At 31.5% G+C, this 16,497-nt stretch overlaps 1 protein-coding gene and 2 long non-coding RNA genes across 18 annotated transcripts in view; 1 reads left to right on the top strand and 2 right to left on the bottom strand.

The window, feature by feature from the left end:
- The window catches only part of LOC142238735 (uncharacterized), a 109,874-nt gene that overhangs the window by 56,351 nt on the left and 37,026 nt on the right, over window positions 1-16,497 (bottom strand). Inside the window, exons 3-4 of one of the 16 annotated variants that reach the window (XM_075310456.1) lie at window positions 5,582-5,963; window positions 5,225-5,502 (exon numbers count right to left, since the gene is read on the bottom strand). The exons of 13 other annotated variants lie outside the window; for them this stretch is intronic. In XM_075310456.1, the coding sequence (XP_075166571.1) occupies window positions 5,323-5,502; window positions 5,582-5,963 (562 nt within the window). In that variant the 3' untranslated portion in view covers window positions 5,225-5,322. Of the gene's footprint in view, window positions 1-5,224; window positions 5,503-5,581; window positions 5,964-10,012; window positions 10,270-10,386; window positions 10,775-16,161; window positions 16,422-16,497 lie in introns of those variants that run through there. 2 more of the 16 variants (XM_075310458.1, XM_075310451.1) reach the window with 2 other exon arrangements.
- LOC142238482 (uncharacterized) lies at window positions 1,697-2,546 on the top strand. The gene is made up of 2 exons (XR_012722735.1): window positions 1,697-2,102; window positions 2,162-2,546. It is a non-coding gene; the product is annotated as an uncharacterized LOC142238482 (long non-coding RNA).
- On the bottom strand, window positions 2,124-2,774 carry LOC142238481 (uncharacterized). The gene is made up of 2 exons (XR_012722734.1): window positions 2,566-2,774; window positions 2,124-2,510 (listed from the first exon to the last, which is right to left on the bottom strand). It is a non-coding gene; the product is annotated as an uncharacterized LOC142238481 (long non-coding RNA).

The raw sequence follows: 16,497 nt of genomic DNA, 5'->3' as shown, positions 1-16,497 counted from the left end.
CCGAAGATAAATTTGAAGATTTTACCTATGAAAACTAACAGGTTGGTTGATAAGTCCCCGGTTTGACACATAGTTGGTGTCGCTAGTATTAAGTGCATATTATTTTTATATAGTACCAACCTTCAAATGATTCGTGTCAAAATTTGACGTCTGTAAGTCAAATAGTTTGTGAGATAGAGCGTCTTTTGTGAAGCAACTTTTGTTATTGTGAAAAAAATGAAAAAAAAAGGAATTTCGTGTTTTGATAAAATACTGTTTTCTGAAGGGAAAAATACGGTGGAAGAAAAAACTTGGCTTGATAATGAGTTTCCGGACTCTGCCCCAGGGAAATCAACAATAATTGATTGGTATGCAATCATGCAATCAAGCGTGGTGAAATGAGCACGGAGGACGGTGAACGCAGCGGACGGCCGAAAGAGGTGGTTACCGACGAAAACATCAAAAAAAATCCACAAAATGATTCTGAATGACCGTAAAATGAAGTCGAGATAGCAGAGGCCTTAAAGATATCAAAGGAACGTGTTGGTCATATCATTCATCAATATTTGGATATACGGAAGCTCTGTGCAAAATGGGTGCGGCGCGAGCTCACATTTGACCAAAAACAACAACGTGTTGATGACTCAGAGCAGTGTTTGCAGCTGTTAACATTCGAGTTTTTCCGTCGATATGTGACAATGGATGAAACATGGTTGCATCACTACACTCCTGAGTCCAATCGACAGTCGGCTGAGTGGACAGCGACCGGTGAACCGTCTTCGAAGCGCGGAAAGACTCAAAGACGCTGGCAAAGTAATGGCCTCTGTTTTTTGGGATGCGCATGGAATAATTTTTGTCGATTATCTTGAGAAGGGAAAAACCATCAACAGTGACTATTATATGGCGTTATTGGAGCGTTTGGAGGTCGAAATCGCGGTAAAACGGTCCCATATGGTCCGGTCCCATATAAGAAGAAAAAAGTGTTGTTCCACCAAGACAACGCACCGTGCCACAAGTCATTGAGAACGATGACAAAAATTCATGAATTGGGCTTCGAATTGCTTCCCCACCCACCGTATTCACCAGATCTGGCCCCCAGCGACTTTTTCTTGTTCTCAGACCTCAAAAGGATGCTCGCAGGGAAAAAATGTGGCTGCAATGAAGAGGTGATCGCCGAAACTGAGGCCTATTTTGAGGCAAAACCGAAGGAGTACTACCAAAATGGTATCAAAAAATTGGAAGGTCGTTATAATCGTTGTATTGCTCTTGAAGGAAACTATGTTGAATAATAAAAACGAATTTTGACAAAAAAATGTGTTTTTCTTTGTTAGACCGGGGACTTATCAGCCAACCTGTTACATCAGATTCTGGATTTATAAGAACTATTTTTGTTTGAGTTTTACAAGAATCATTAACATCTCTTGTAAGCGTGCAACAAAATGATGAAATAACGCCTTGATTTGAAATCTAAAATCTGTAGATTTTCACACCCATTATTTAAATAATTACGAGAAGTAATTTTACACTCAGTTTCAAGCAATTTACATGATCAGTGCGCCTTCTATACCCTCAAGAAGTGAAATCGATCTATATGGAGGCCTTACCAAATGGACCGACAAAAACTAAATCTGATACATGTTTCTGTGAGCCTAAAATACCTGTATATTTACAATTTCAATATTTAGATTTCCAATTTCTGACAAATTGGACAAAAACTACAGGGGGGTTACTCTGTATTGCGATACGAAAGCAAATGCGATGCGATAGTTAAATGCGTTAAGAGTACAATTCGGTACTCTGTATCACTTGCGCAAACGCTTTCGCAAAGTAAACTGAAAATATGGTAACGCTTTAGCAAAATAAAGCGAAAATATGACAACGCTGGCTGCACAATGTAAACAATAACGAAAATGATAAAAAGAAATGTCAAAAAATTGTAAATAAAAACATTTTAAACAATCTTCCGTTCGGTGCGTGTTCTTTTAAAACTTGCTAATCGTTTATAACAAAAAAGTAATAATTATGGATTCGATAGCGTTATGGTTTGAAGAAAATTAACATGAACGAATTACAAGAAGAATTTTGCGAGATCGGTCAAATATACTCTACCTAAGTGACCACGGGTAAGAAAATGGAAACTCAAATTATGTGACAAACGTTTTCGAATATTTCATTTTTATAGATTTATACAAAATTTTCGTCTTAATAAAGATGCGTTTATGTATGTATTAAACGCTATTAAAGACGACCTCGTCGTTCCAAATAAATCCACAGCCATTCCAACTCCAATAAAAGTGGCCGCTGCTGTGAAATTGCTTGGACAAGGTGGTTATCAACACCAAATCGGCCAAGACCATCTTTTAGGACTATCAGAGCAATCTATGTCGCGCTGCTTAAAAGAAGTTTGTGAGGTGATTGAACGAATACTTTGTCCCAAGCACATACAATTTGAGGTAACTGCGGAAGAGACCATAAAGTCTACCAAAGTTTGGAACTGACGTTGCTGTGTCTGTAACTTTTTTGGTTTTTCCCTAAAACAATAAACAATTTAGATACAAATATAAAAATTTAATTGTGCTTACTTACATGTTTGTTACTTTGCGATTGCTATTTTGTTTGCGCACGATTTTTGCGATCAACGAACGAGTTTGACATACGCTTTCGCATTATAGAGTGCGGTGATGCCAGATTTGCGAAAACTAGATGCGCAAGGTAGATACGAAAACGAATTACTGAGTACCAATTACTCGATTCGCGACAATTTTTCTTACGCATCGCAATACAGAGTAACCCCCCAGATTCTAGCAGTCCAAGAAGAAAAATCGGGAGATCGGTCCATATGGGGGCTATATCAAAACATGGACCGATACTCTCCATTGTCGGCACACCTTTTTATGATCCTAAAATACCTTCAGATTTCAAATTTCTGACAAATTGGATAAAAACTACGGTTTCTATAAGCCCAAGAAGTAAAATCGGGAGATCGGTCTATATGGGGGATATGTCAAAACATGGACCGAGACTCACCATTCTTGGCACACCTTTTCATGATCCTAAAATACCTTCAGATTTCCAACTTCAAGCAAATTGGATAAAAAACTACGGTTTCTATAAGCCCAAAAAGTAAAATCGTGAGATCGGTCTATATGGGGACTATGCCAAAACATGGACCGAGACTCACGATTTTTGGTACACCTTTTTATGGTCCTAAAATACCTCTAGATTTCCAATTTATGTCAAATTGGATAAAAACTACGGTTTCTATAAGCCCAAGACCCCAAATCGGGAGGTCGGTTTATATGGGGACTATATCAAAACCTGGACCGATATAGCCCATCTTTGAACTTGAGCTGCCTGCAGACAACAGACGAGTTTGTGCTAAATTTCAGCACGATTGCTTCATTATTGAAGACTGTAGCGTGATTACAACAGACTAGAGGTGTGCGCGTGACACGAAATTGTCGTGACACGCGTGAGTCGTGAATAAAATCTGAAGCAACTCTCGTGTATGTGCGTGAATGGGACTAAAACAAATATGTCGTGCGTGAATAATAAAATCTGTTTGTGAATGTGCGTGAATAAAATGTCTGCAAAATAACGCTAACAAATCAAGATTTAATTCTTACTCGTATGTTAACTGAAATTGATTTAGCTGTCGAACTATATTTTACACTCAAAAAAAAGTGAACTCTCTATTTCACTAAAGCCAATTTAACGTTATTTTAGTTCATGGAATGATTATGTTTGGAGAAAGTTTCATTTACTCTAATAATTTTTTGTGCACCTTAGTTAAATGAACTAAAAAACGGGAAAAAATTATCCTCAAATTAAGCAAAAAGATTTAATAAATTCGCGCTTCCCACAAAATAGTTCATTATTTCTTTAAATTTGTAAATTTTACCAAAAATGCGTTCATCATGAACTTCGTATGTCACTAAAGACATTCTTGCATTTTTTAACTCCAAGGTTTTCCTTCAAACTACAAAATTTTCTTTGACAAGTGAAAAAAATTAATTATGCCTAATAAATTTTCTTGCATTTGTCGAAAAATATTTACTTATTTTTTTGATATCGGCGACATGTCAGCGTTTGTAATACTGTTTAGTTAAAATTTTCTAAAAATATTCAAAATTTTCTAAAATTAACCAAAAATTTTCTTCTTGGTGGGTTCACTGTTTTTTCAGTGTATTTATGAATTTTGCTACCCTTGCTCATTCCCGGTGGGAAAATTTCGTGAGTCTCGTGAATTTGTCGTGAGTCACGTGAATTGTCATGAATCGTGCGTGAGCGTGAGTCTGCAAAAGTACTTCGTGCGAGATTACTGCCTTTCATTTCGTGAATGTGCATGACTGTGAGTGGCTACGACACTTATCGTGCGTGAATAAATATTTGATTTCGTGAATGTGCGTGAGTGTGAGTGAAATTTCACTCACGCGCACACCTCTACAATAGACAGACAGGCGGACATGGTTATATCGTCTTAGAATTTCTCCCTGATCAAGAATATATATACTTTATATAGTCGGAAATCGATATTTCGATGTGTTACAAACGGAATGAAAAACTTATTATACCCCCATCATGATTATTTCTTTATTGAAATAATCATATAAAGAAATAATCATTAAAATATAAAGAAATAATCATTAAATTACCAGACACATTGTTGCTTTTAATAAAGTTAAAAAAAAAAAACTTAAAAAATAGACTAATACTTATTTTGAGGTTTTTCATCCTATTTAAATTTTTTTTTTTGTTTTGCTTTGAAATATATGTTATAATTTGGATCTTTAATCTACTTAATTCTTCGAGTAAAGAAACCCATTTTCAAGATGTGCAATTAGTAACAAAATTAAATAAATTCGTTGTGGTATCAATGCCAATATCCTTAAATAAAATTCAAAATCTCAAAATGCCAATCTCAATTTTAATATGAAAGATTATGCAACCTTAATTTTAGAATACAAAGATTCCAAATAGGCCAATACTAAGTTTGAGAATTTTGGATCTTTTGTTTCAATTTTTTTTTTTTTTTGAAATAACCACAGTGGTGAACTTTTTAAGTAATTAACAAGTCCGATAATAATGACGAGTGTACTATTTGCAATAGAGAATATGACGAAAGTCACTTTGAAAAAAAATTTTAAAAAGTCATCACTTTAATTTGTTTTATAAGACCTCGCTTCATTGACCAAACCTAATCTATCTTACCTTAGAACTATTGAAAAATTAAACAATAGGCACATTTTTTTCGAAAATTTTCTATATTCATATTTTATTAGCATATTCTAACGATAGCATAAAACTAGAGAATATGGAAAATTCAAAGATAAATAGATGAATTTATGAAGCATTTTCACAATTTTTTATACTACATGGTCGAGGGCGTCTAAATATTGCATTTTCATACTCGACAGGATGAACACGTTTCGAATGTGTCGAACGATTCGATTTGGATTTGAATGTGGCATCACAGTACAAACATTTGTACAAATCAACACCAGTGTGGGTGGCCATGTGCTCCTTTAAAAACAAAACAAAATGGAGAAATTATAATCAGGAGGAATAGAATATTTTTTTTTTTTTTTAAATCAGAACTTACTCGCAACAAAATGGCCACTTTAAAGGATTTATCACAAACCGAGCATTTGTGTCTTCTCTCGGGAATATGCTTGAAGCGTATATGTCTCTTTTTAGCTTCTCTTGAAGACGAAACAAAGCCACATATCTCACAGCGATGCTCCTCATCCGCATGAACATGCATATTTAATATATGAGTTCTCAGTCCAGACTTGGACGCTAACCAGTTCTTACAGTATTTGCACTGTTGCTTTGTCCTGGGGGCTTTGGGCAGGTGCACAGCTTTCATGTGCATTGCCAGAGCGTTGCGGGTAAGCAAAAGTTTACCGCATACTTCACAGATGGCCGAGTCAGTGGGGTTATGCAATTCAAGATGTACGTTCAAATTTTTTTCCGAAGGATATCTGAAATTTGAAACAAACAAAAACTCAATCCCAAAACTAAACCTCGCACAAGCACAGCAAACAATTTGAAAAGAAATAAAAAAAGACACAAGATATCTAATACATTATCATCATAAGGACTCGAAATTTAGGCACATTTGAAAAACAAAAATATTGTCGTAACGACAAACCCATTTTAAGGATTTAAACCGACGCTTTTAGGGGTTTCGAGTTTATACACTGAAAAAAATATTGTCGTAAGATATCAAGTCCTTTCCCCTTTATCACAATGGACTGAATAGTCTAAGTGAGCCTGAATCTTAATTGGGCTGCCACTTTAACCTAACCTATCATGTCCTTAAAATGCAAATGCCATTTTTGCGTTTCGTCTTTAGAGTTAGCTCATTCGACTTTAAAATAGGCATCTTTACATGAAAGATACATTTGTTGGTCTAAGGTCAACTTGGCTTTAATAATTCTGAAAAATTCTTCAAAATTAACGAAATAGTCTTTAAAATCGTTGTCTTTTTGCGTCTTGACTACAAAGTGTTCAAATATACACAGAAAAAATTTCACGCAAATTTTTCTAATTAAAGTCTTGAGTTTTAAAAAATTTTAAATTAAAAATTTAATTGATTCAACATTTTTTTTTAATTGAATCAAAAATCAATCACAAAAATTAATACTATCAATTTTTAATTGAATCAGTTACTTTGTTAATTGACTTTAATTAATATTATCATTTCTGTGATTGAAGACATTTCAATTAAAAATTAATTGAATTAATTTAATTTCAATTAAAAATTAAATTAATTAATTTTGCGTCTTGACTACAAATTGTTCAAATATACACAGAAAAAATTTCACGCAAATTTTTCTAATTAAAGTCTTGAGTTTTAAAAAATTTTAAATTAAAAATTCAATTGATTCAACAATTTTTTTAATTGAAACAAAAATCAATCACAAAAATTAATACTATCAATTTTTAATTGGATCAGTTAATTTCTTAATTGACTTTAATTGATATTATCATTTCTGTGATTGAAGACATTCCAATTAAAAATTAATTGGGTCAATTAATTTCATGATTGAAGACAAAATATATTTTTTGTGTGTAGGAGAAGATGTTTTTCAACACTTTATTTTAAGGACATCTTTTACTTAAAACATAGCATAACTTCTACATGATGACGAGTCTGACCTCATGACATTACATGAGGAAAAAAAAAACTGAAAAACGAATAAATTAAAATGTGTTTCCTAGAATTAAGTATTCAAAACTCAAATTACTCCCATTCTCCGTTTCATTGGCTTGGAATCAATACCAAAATCATTAAAGTAAAGACAAAATCTTTGGAACCAGGCATGATTTTTTAAGTGTGTCTTAAATGTATCCATAGTGTAATTTTGCTTTTTTAGTGTACTAGCAAAGCTATCCCACACTCAAAAAAAAGGTTTCCTGAATTCAAAGATTTTGACTTTCCTTAAGGATTTTGGTATTGATGCCGAGCCATAGATGCAACTCTGTTAAAATAAAGACATTTTTTAGGAAATCATATAGCTTTGAATCTAGGCTGTATACATTTAAAATTAGGATACAGATTTCATTTTTCGAATTTTCGTTCCCATTTTGCGATGTAGCTTTGTCAATCTATTCATGTAAAAAATATAAATTATATGTTATAATTTTATAACACAATTCAAAGACAAAAAAATTTTCTTAATTTAAAATAATCTCTTTACCAAAGAGGAAAAATCCTCAAAATATATCTTAGACTAAATTTGAAGCTTTTCTATATTTATTCTAAAGATTCAATATCTCAGTTAATTTAAAGATTTTTTTTATCAAAACTGTTTTTCTTTACTTTAAGGAACATTTATCTTACGCCAAAGACATACATCATTAACATAGGGATGCAAATTTCAAAAATTCGTGTCTTAAATTTAAAGAAAACAATTTTTAAAGCAAAGATTATGAACTTTTCAAATCTTTTTAAAAAATATATTTTTTTATTATTCTCCTTTACATACTAGATAAACATTTTTTTAGTGTATAGAATATAGCAGACACTTCAAAGCGAAAAAAGTTTTTGTGATTTCCAAAAAACCAAAAAAAAAAAAAAAACAAGTAAGTAAAGTCTAAATTTGGGCGGGGCCGACTATATTATACCCTTCACCCCTATGTAGGCCAAAATTTGTGTTACCATCTCAACTACTTCACATTTGCTGGAAGCTATATAAAGGAGACAATTTTTTTACTTCTACAAATCTCTAGAATTAAAATTTAAATCGGCTAACGCTATCCAGTTAATTGGAGGAAACTTCCATTGAAAATGGGTCTACAATGTGTAACAGTCTACCATATTTCCCCAACTCTGGTGTACGTATATATGGGAGCTATATATAATCTGAACCGATTTTGACTAAATTTGACATGTATAGTTAGAATAATAATTCTGCTATCTATGCGAAATTTCACGTAAATGGGAGTATAACTTTGGCCCCCCTGGTCATATGAGTGCAAATCGGACGGAAGATATATGGGAGCCATATCTAAATCTGAACCGATTTTAACCAAATTTGGCACAATTACCAATACTACTAAACGTACTCCTTGTGCGAAATTTGAAGCAAATCACGGCAAAACCCTGGATTTTGAGGCCATATAAGTTCAAATCGGACGAAAGATATATAAGGGAGATATATCTAAATCTGAATCGATTTTGACCATATTTAGCACATACAATAGTATCGTTAAAAGTACCGCTTGTGCAAAATTTGAAGTAAGTCAGGGCAAAAATCGGGCTTTTGAGACCATATAAGTCCAAATCGGGCAAAAGATATATATGTGAGCTATATCTAAATCTGAACCGATTTTAACAAAATTTGACACACTTAACGATACTATTATACGTACCCCTTGTGCAAAATTTGAAGCAAATCACGGCAAAATTCTGGCTTTTGTGGCCATATAAGTTCAAATCGGACGAAAGATATATATGGGAGCTATATCTAAATTTGAACCGATTTCAATCAAATTTACCAAGCATTGGTAGAATGTCAATTCTACCCTCTGTTCACGAAGATCGGTAGTAAACTTTGGTTTCTGTGGTCATACGAGTCTAAATCGGACGAAAGATATATATGGGAGCTATATCTAAATCTTAACCGATTTGGCTGATATTTTGCAAGATTTTCGAGACTCATAAAATATTTGGATGTACGGTATTTCAAGAAAATCGGTTGATAAACACGCTAACTATGACCAAATCGGGGATAAATATATATGGCAGCTATATCTAAATCTGACCCGATTTTTTCCAAAACCAATAGCGATTGTCTCTATCCCAAGAAACGGCCCTATGCCAAATTTGAGGACGATCGGACTTAAATTGCGAGCTGTACTGTGCACAAAGTACAGCTCGCAATTACATATACAGACAGACGGACGGACGGACGGACAGACAGACAGACGGACATCGCTAAATCGACTCAGAATTTAATTCTAAGCCTATCGGTATACTAAAAGATGGGTCTGTGACCAATATTTCTTGGCGTGACATACAAATGCACAAACTTATTATACCCTGTACCACAGTAGTGGTGAAGGGTATAAACATTCAGTTTAATCAAGAAATGTTTAGAAAATTTGTCTCATTTCAAATACATTATATTTTTTATATAAAGATAAAAGAAGAATAAAAAAAATTATTCAAAAAATATCATAAATTTTCTTTTAATTTAAATATAATATTGTGTAAATTCACAATAAACCCATACATGTTCAAAATATCAGTTAATTAAATCCGATATTTTTCTTTACATTAAAGGCAAATTGCTTTACTTCCGAGACACTCTACTTTATTATTAGGACACAATTTTCAATGAAAAAATTTTTCCCGTCTACAGAAAATTTTCCCTAAAACTAGCTTATTTTACTTAAAATGTCTACATCCACGAACAACGGTATTTTAGTATAGTTACAATTTTCGTTTTCGGTCCGTTCGGGTTTCTCAAAAGTAAAAATAAATAAAACCAAGTTTAATAAAAATGAATAAAACGAATGTCGATAAAGATTTCTATGGTAATAGACCAAATATATTTATTATTAAAAACATCAATCGCCAATTTTGTGATTTTACACAAAGTTTTGAATACAATTTCAATTTCTTGAATATTTCTCTTTTGGCGGCTTGGTGCGGTCTGCTGCCCATTCTGCCTTGTGGAAACGTCTACGATGATGAAACATATTAGCCTTTGACTTAAAAGTGGTTGCACAATTGACACAAGTGTACAGGGGTTCACCTGTGTGGGTGGCCATATGCTCCTGTAATAAAAACGATTTGTTTTTGATTTTGGCATTTAAAGGTATGCGAATTTTTTTTTAATATAGATTTCATTTTTTTTTTTGCTTGTATTATAAAAAAATATGAATATTTCCTACCTTTAAGTCTAGCGGTCTCTTAAAGGCCTTTTCACATAAATTACATTTATGTTTACGCACCACATCGTGATTGAAGAGTATGTGCTTCTTAAGGGCCTTGGCCGTGGTCGAAAGAAAACCACAGGTCTCACAACGATGCTCGACTTCGGTATTCGTATGCATATTCTTAATGTGTTCATACAGGGAGCACTTACTGGAGTACCACTTGTCGCAATAGGCACATTGTTCGGGAATTTTTTTTGGCCTGGACTCATTTAAATGTTCATATTTACAATGAAACCGTAGGCGATGAGCGCTTTGATAAGTTTTGCCGCATTTATCGCAGATAAAATGATTTTCCGGATTGTGTATATTAACATGAGTTTTCAAACGTTTAGATGTTGGAAATCTAAAAGAAAATGTTAATATACAATGTACATAATGCAGATAATTGTCAGACAAGAGAGAGAGAGAGAGAAAAAACAAACAAACAAAGCTAGTGTCAATCATCATCAGTGAAAACATATGGAGTAGTGAGAGAAAATGGGAAAGTTGTAGAAGTTTAGGATAACGAGCTATAATTATAATTGTCGTACAAGTGTACTCTAATATTAATAATAGATTAGTGAAATCCCCTCACCGAAATATAATAATCCCACATTATGTCTTAAAAATACCAGTGTTGCCACCTTTGGCCAGGAACATTTTTCAAATAGAGGACCCAAAATCTATTTTTGACAAATGTAATATATGTATCTTTATATTTAAAACAAATATTAGAAAGTTTCTTTTAATTAAAATATACAAATTGTGTAAATTACATATCACCAGTGTTGCCACCTTCGGTCAAGAATTTTTTCAAATAAAGGTCCCAAAATCTATATTTGAAGGCTTTTTTGCTTTGTAGTCAAGATGCAAAATGACAAAAAATTTGAAGACAATTTTATTTATATTGAATAATTTTTCAAAATTTTTAAAGCCAAGTTGACCTTACACAGAAAAAAATTTCACGAAAAATTTTCCAATTAAAATTTTAATTGAAATGTTCCTTTTTCACAGAAAACATGTAACATGTTTGTCGACACCATGTTATTTTCTCGCAAATTATGTATCTGATTTCGGAAAGCATGTTTTGTTTGACGACAAAAGAATATTTTTGCGACAAAAGTGCTACATGATCACCGTGGTGCTCTTGAATTATGTTTGAGGTGATCATATTCCTTATCTGAGTGTTGAAAGTAAATAGCATTACTTTTTTCAATGGGTATAAGAAAGTAGAAAGAGTTGTTTGTATACTCGATAAATTTTAGAATATTATGATTCATGAATTGATAATCCATCTGGTTTTTACTACATATTTTTATAGAAAATTTAGTGGAAATTTCATTTCTATAGGAAATTTTATTAACATTTTTTTTGTTATAGGAAATTTTGTCAAAATTTCGTAGCTATACGAAACTTTGCCAAAATTTTTTTGCTACAGAAAAATTTGATAAAATTTCATTTCTATACACTGAAAAAAAAATATTTACGTGGTATTAAAAATTACCCAACCCATTATATTAAAAATTACCCAACCTGAATTTCAGGTTGCGCAATTTACAAACTATTAAGGACAAATTTCTTTAAATTAATGAAATTTTAATTAAAATAAAGTTTATAATCTTGGCTTCAAATTTTTTGTTTTCGTTAAATTTAGGTCACAAATTTTGTAAATTTGCGTCCCTCCGTTAAAGTCCCATGTCTTTGAACTAAGGCTAATTTTCCTTAAAGTAAAGAAACTTATTTTTGCTTTAAAGAAATTGTCCTTAAATTAACTGACATATTGAAACTTTAGATTTAAGATAAAAACGCTTCAAACATAGGCTAAGAATTTTTTCCGTTATAATTTGGATTTTTGAACTGGCATTTCTTTGTACGTGAGTACCTTTATTAATAAACCGCGAAAACAGAATAAGATCTGTATCCTAGTTTTAATATTATTGGTCCTTGAGTTAAAGCCAAATAGAGTTAAAGCCAGATATTCGCTAATTTCTTTATTTTAAAGAAGCCGCATCTTTGGCTCGGAATCAATACCCAAATCCTTAGGGAAAGGTCAAAATCTTTGGATCCAAGTAAACTTTTTTGGAGTGTAGGAAATTTTGTCAAAATTTCTTTGCAATAGAAAAACTTGTCGAAATCTCTTTGCTCTAGGAAATTGTATCAAAATCAAAAATAATTTCTTTACTATAGACAATTTCATCAAAATTTCTTTGCTAAGGGAAATTTGCCAAAACTTCTTCGTAGCAGGGAAAGTTGTCAAAATTTCACTTCTATAGGAAATTTTGTCAACATTTCTTTGCTGTAGGAAATTTTGTCAAAATTTCTTCGCTATAGGAAATTTTATCAAAATTTCTTTGCTAAAGAAAATTTTATCAAAATTTCTTTGCTAAGGGAAATTTTGTCACAATTTCTTTGCTATAAGAAATTTTGTCAAAATTTCTTCGATATAGAAACTTTTGTCACAATTTCTTTGCTATAGGAAATTTTGTCAAAATTTCTTTGCTATAGGAAATTTTGTCAAAATTTCCTTGCTATAGGAAATTTTGTCAAAACTTCTTTGCTACAGGAAAATTTGTCAAAAATTAATTTCGTTAGGAAATTTTGTCAAATTTTCTTTGCTTAGGAAAATTTTTCAAAACTTCTTTAAAAATTTGTCAAAACTTCTTTGCTATAGGAAATTTTGTCAACATTTCTTTGCTATAGGAAATTTTGTCAAAATTTCTTCGCTATAGGAAATTTTGTCAAAATTTCTTCGCTATAGGAAATTTTATCAAAATTTCTTTGCTAAGGGAAATTTTGTCACAATTTCTTTGCTATAAGAAATTTTGTCAAAATTTCTTCGATATAGAAACTTTTGTCACAATTTCTTTGCTATAGGAAATTTTGTCAAAATTTCTTTGCTATAGGAAATTTTGTCAAAATTTCCTTGCTATAGGAAATTTTGTCAAAACTTCTTTGCTACAGGAAAATTTGTCAAAAATTAATTTCGTTAGGAAATTTTGTCAAATTTTCTTTGCTTAGGAAAATTTTTCAAAACTTCTTTAAAAATTTGTCAAAACTTCTTTGCTATAGGAAATTTTGTCAACATTTCTTTGCTATAGGAAATTTTGTCAAAATTTCTTCGCTATAGGAAGTTTTGTCAAAATTTCTTTGCTGTATGAAATTTTGTCAAAATTTCTTCGCTATAGGAAATTTTATCAAAATTTCTTTGCTAAAGAAAATTTTATCAAAATTTCTTTGCTAAGGGAAATTTTGTCACAATTTCTTTGCTATAAGAAATTTTGTCAAAATTTCTTCGTTATAGAAACTTTTGTCACAATTTCTTTGCTATAGGAAATTTTGTCAAAATTTCCTTGCTATAGGAAAATTCGTCAAAATTTCTTTGATATAGGAAAATTTGCCAAAACTTCTTTGCTACAGGAAATTTGTCAAAATTTTACTTCTATAGGAAATATTGTCAAAATATCTTCGCTATAGGAAATTTTGTCAAAATTTCTTTGCTGTAGGAAATTTTGTCAAAATTTCTTTGCTATAGGAAATTTTGTCAAAACTTCTTTGCTACAGGAAAATTTGTCAAAAATTAATTTCGTTAGGAAATTTTGTCAAATTTTCTTTGCTATAGGAAAATTTTTCAAAACTTCTTTACTGTGAGAAAATTTGTCAAAACTTCTTTGCTATAGGAAATTTTGTCAACATTTCTTTGCTATAGGAAATTTTGTCAAAATTTCTTCGCTATAGGAAGTTTTGTCAAAACTTCTCTGCTACAGAAAAGTTTGTCAAAATTTCTTTGCTATAAGAAATTTTTGTCAAAATTTCTTTGCTATAGGAAATTTTGTCAACATTTCATTGCTATAAGAAATTTTGTCAAAATTTCTTCGCTATAGGAAATTTTGTCAAAATTTCTTTGTTATAGGAAATTTTGTCACAATTTCTTTGCTATAGGAAATTTTGTCAAAATTTCTTTGCTATAGGAAAATTCGTCAAAATTTCCTTGCTATAGGAAAATTTGTCAAAATTTCTTTGCTATAAGAAATTTTGTCAAAATTTCTTCGCTATAGGAACTTTTGTCACAATTTCTTTGCTATAGGAAATTTTGTCACAATTTCTTTGCTATAGAGAATTTTGTCACATCTCTTTACTATAAGAAATATTGTCTTTACTATAGAAAATTTCATCAAAATTTCTTTGCTAAGGGAAATTTGCCAAAACTTCTTTACTACAGGAAAGTTGTCAACATTTCACTTCTATTGGAAATTTTGTCAAAATTTCTTTGCTATAGGAAATTTTGTCAAAATTTCTTTGCTATAGGAAATTTTGTCAAAATTTCTTCGCTATAGGAAATTTTATCAAAATTTCTTGTCAAAATTTCTTCGCTATAGAAACTTTTGTCACAATTTCTTTGCTTTAGGAAATTTTGTCAACATTTCCTTGCTATAGGAAAATTCGTCAAAATTTCTTTGCTAGGAAAATTTGCCAAAACTTCTTTGCTACAGGAAATTTGTCAAAATTTTACTTCTATATAGGAAAATTTCACTATAGGAAAATTTGTGAAAACTTCGTTGCTATAGGAAATTTTGTCAACATTTCTTTGCTATAGAAACTTTTCTTCATTTCTTCGCTATAGAAACTTTTGTCACAATTTCTTTGCTATAGCATATTTTGTCAAAATGTCCTTGCTATAGGAAAATTCGTCAACATTTCTTTGTTATAGGGAAATTTGCCAAAACTTCTTTGCTATAGGAAATTTTGTCAAAATTTATTTGCTATAGAAAAATTTGTCAAAATTTCTTTGCTATAGGGAAATTTGTCAAAATTTCTTTGCTATCGAAAATTTTGACAAAAAATCATTAGGAGCTTAAAAATAAAAAGTTCATGAGCAACTTGGGATCTCAGGAACTTAACTGCTAAAATGGTTGAAGTTAAAGTTAACCAGGGAGTAGTTAAAACCTAACTTAGTTCCATGAAAATGGCAATAAAAAAAGATAGTTATTCTAGATTGAGTTCAAAATCATACTACTGTGATTTTGTTGTATTTGGTGGGAAAATCACTACAGACGAGCTCAAACACCTCAAAGTAAACAAAATTTGAACAATAAAGTTCTCCTTGTTGTTTCTTTTTCGCAACACATAGTTCGTTCGGAACAAACGTTGCAATGGATATCATCAACAAAGATTTATTTGCCTTTAATGAGTGAACGTTACCAATAAAATAAAACTTCGTTGATGTAAAATTTCGTTTCGGAGGAAAAGGTGGGTATTAAGTTCGACTTTTTTCACTAAAGTGAAAACTAAAACAGTAAAAAAAGGCCTAAAATTATACATATTTGTTGCAGATTTTATTATAACTTGATGGGGAATAGCCCAAAGCAAGTTTTCAAAAAGTTTGTATTCCTTAAAAAGTATTATTAGAGAAAAGTAATCGTGAAAAAATGGCGATTTTAGCGGCTAAACTCGAACTTAATACTCACCTAAAGAAATAATTTTTGTGTACATAAAACCTTGTTCTAAAGGCGATTTAAGTGATAAACGAAAAATCAAAATCTTACCCCACACATGTAAAAAGGTTAAAGTAAACTTTAAACCTACTTTTACCGTGCAAATTATTTCGATAAATAGTTTTGAATGGTGGTATTGGCAATCATTTCAACTTTTACCAATTCTCCCAGGAAAGTTTAATTACATGATTATCTCTCTCCTATTCTAAAATATATCGGAAAAATATGCCACCTCACACTTCAAAACAAAAATGGGACGTTAGTTATTATTGTTTATTTATCTTAATATATTTCCATGTTCATATTTCGACACTAAAATATCTAAATCGTATTTTCAGCTACTGGCGTTTTAAAATCAGCATTCTCTACTTTTACCGGGGGTGTTTTTGTACAATCCAACGCCCATTCGGTTTTATGGAAACGTCTACGATGATGAAACATATTGGCCTTAGATTTGAAAGTTGTGCCACAGTTGACACAGGAATACAATGCTTCACCGGTATGTGTGGCCATGTGTTCCTGCAACAAATACAAAACAAAAAAGAGACCAAGACGGGAAGCAAAAAAAAAAACATATCATGAATTTATTTCCGAA

Source organism: Haematobia irritans, chromosome 5 (assembly GCF_050003625.1).
Source record: "Haematobia irritans isolate KBUSLIRL chromosome 5, ASM5000362v1, whole genome shotgun sequence".
Classification (NCBI taxonomy): domain Eukaryota; kingdom Metazoa; phylum Arthropoda; class Insecta; order Diptera; family Muscidae; genus Haematobia; species Haematobia irritans.
The sequence above is the reverse complement of the archived record's forward strand: the minus strand, read 5'-3'. Positions and strand labels throughout refer to the sequence as shown.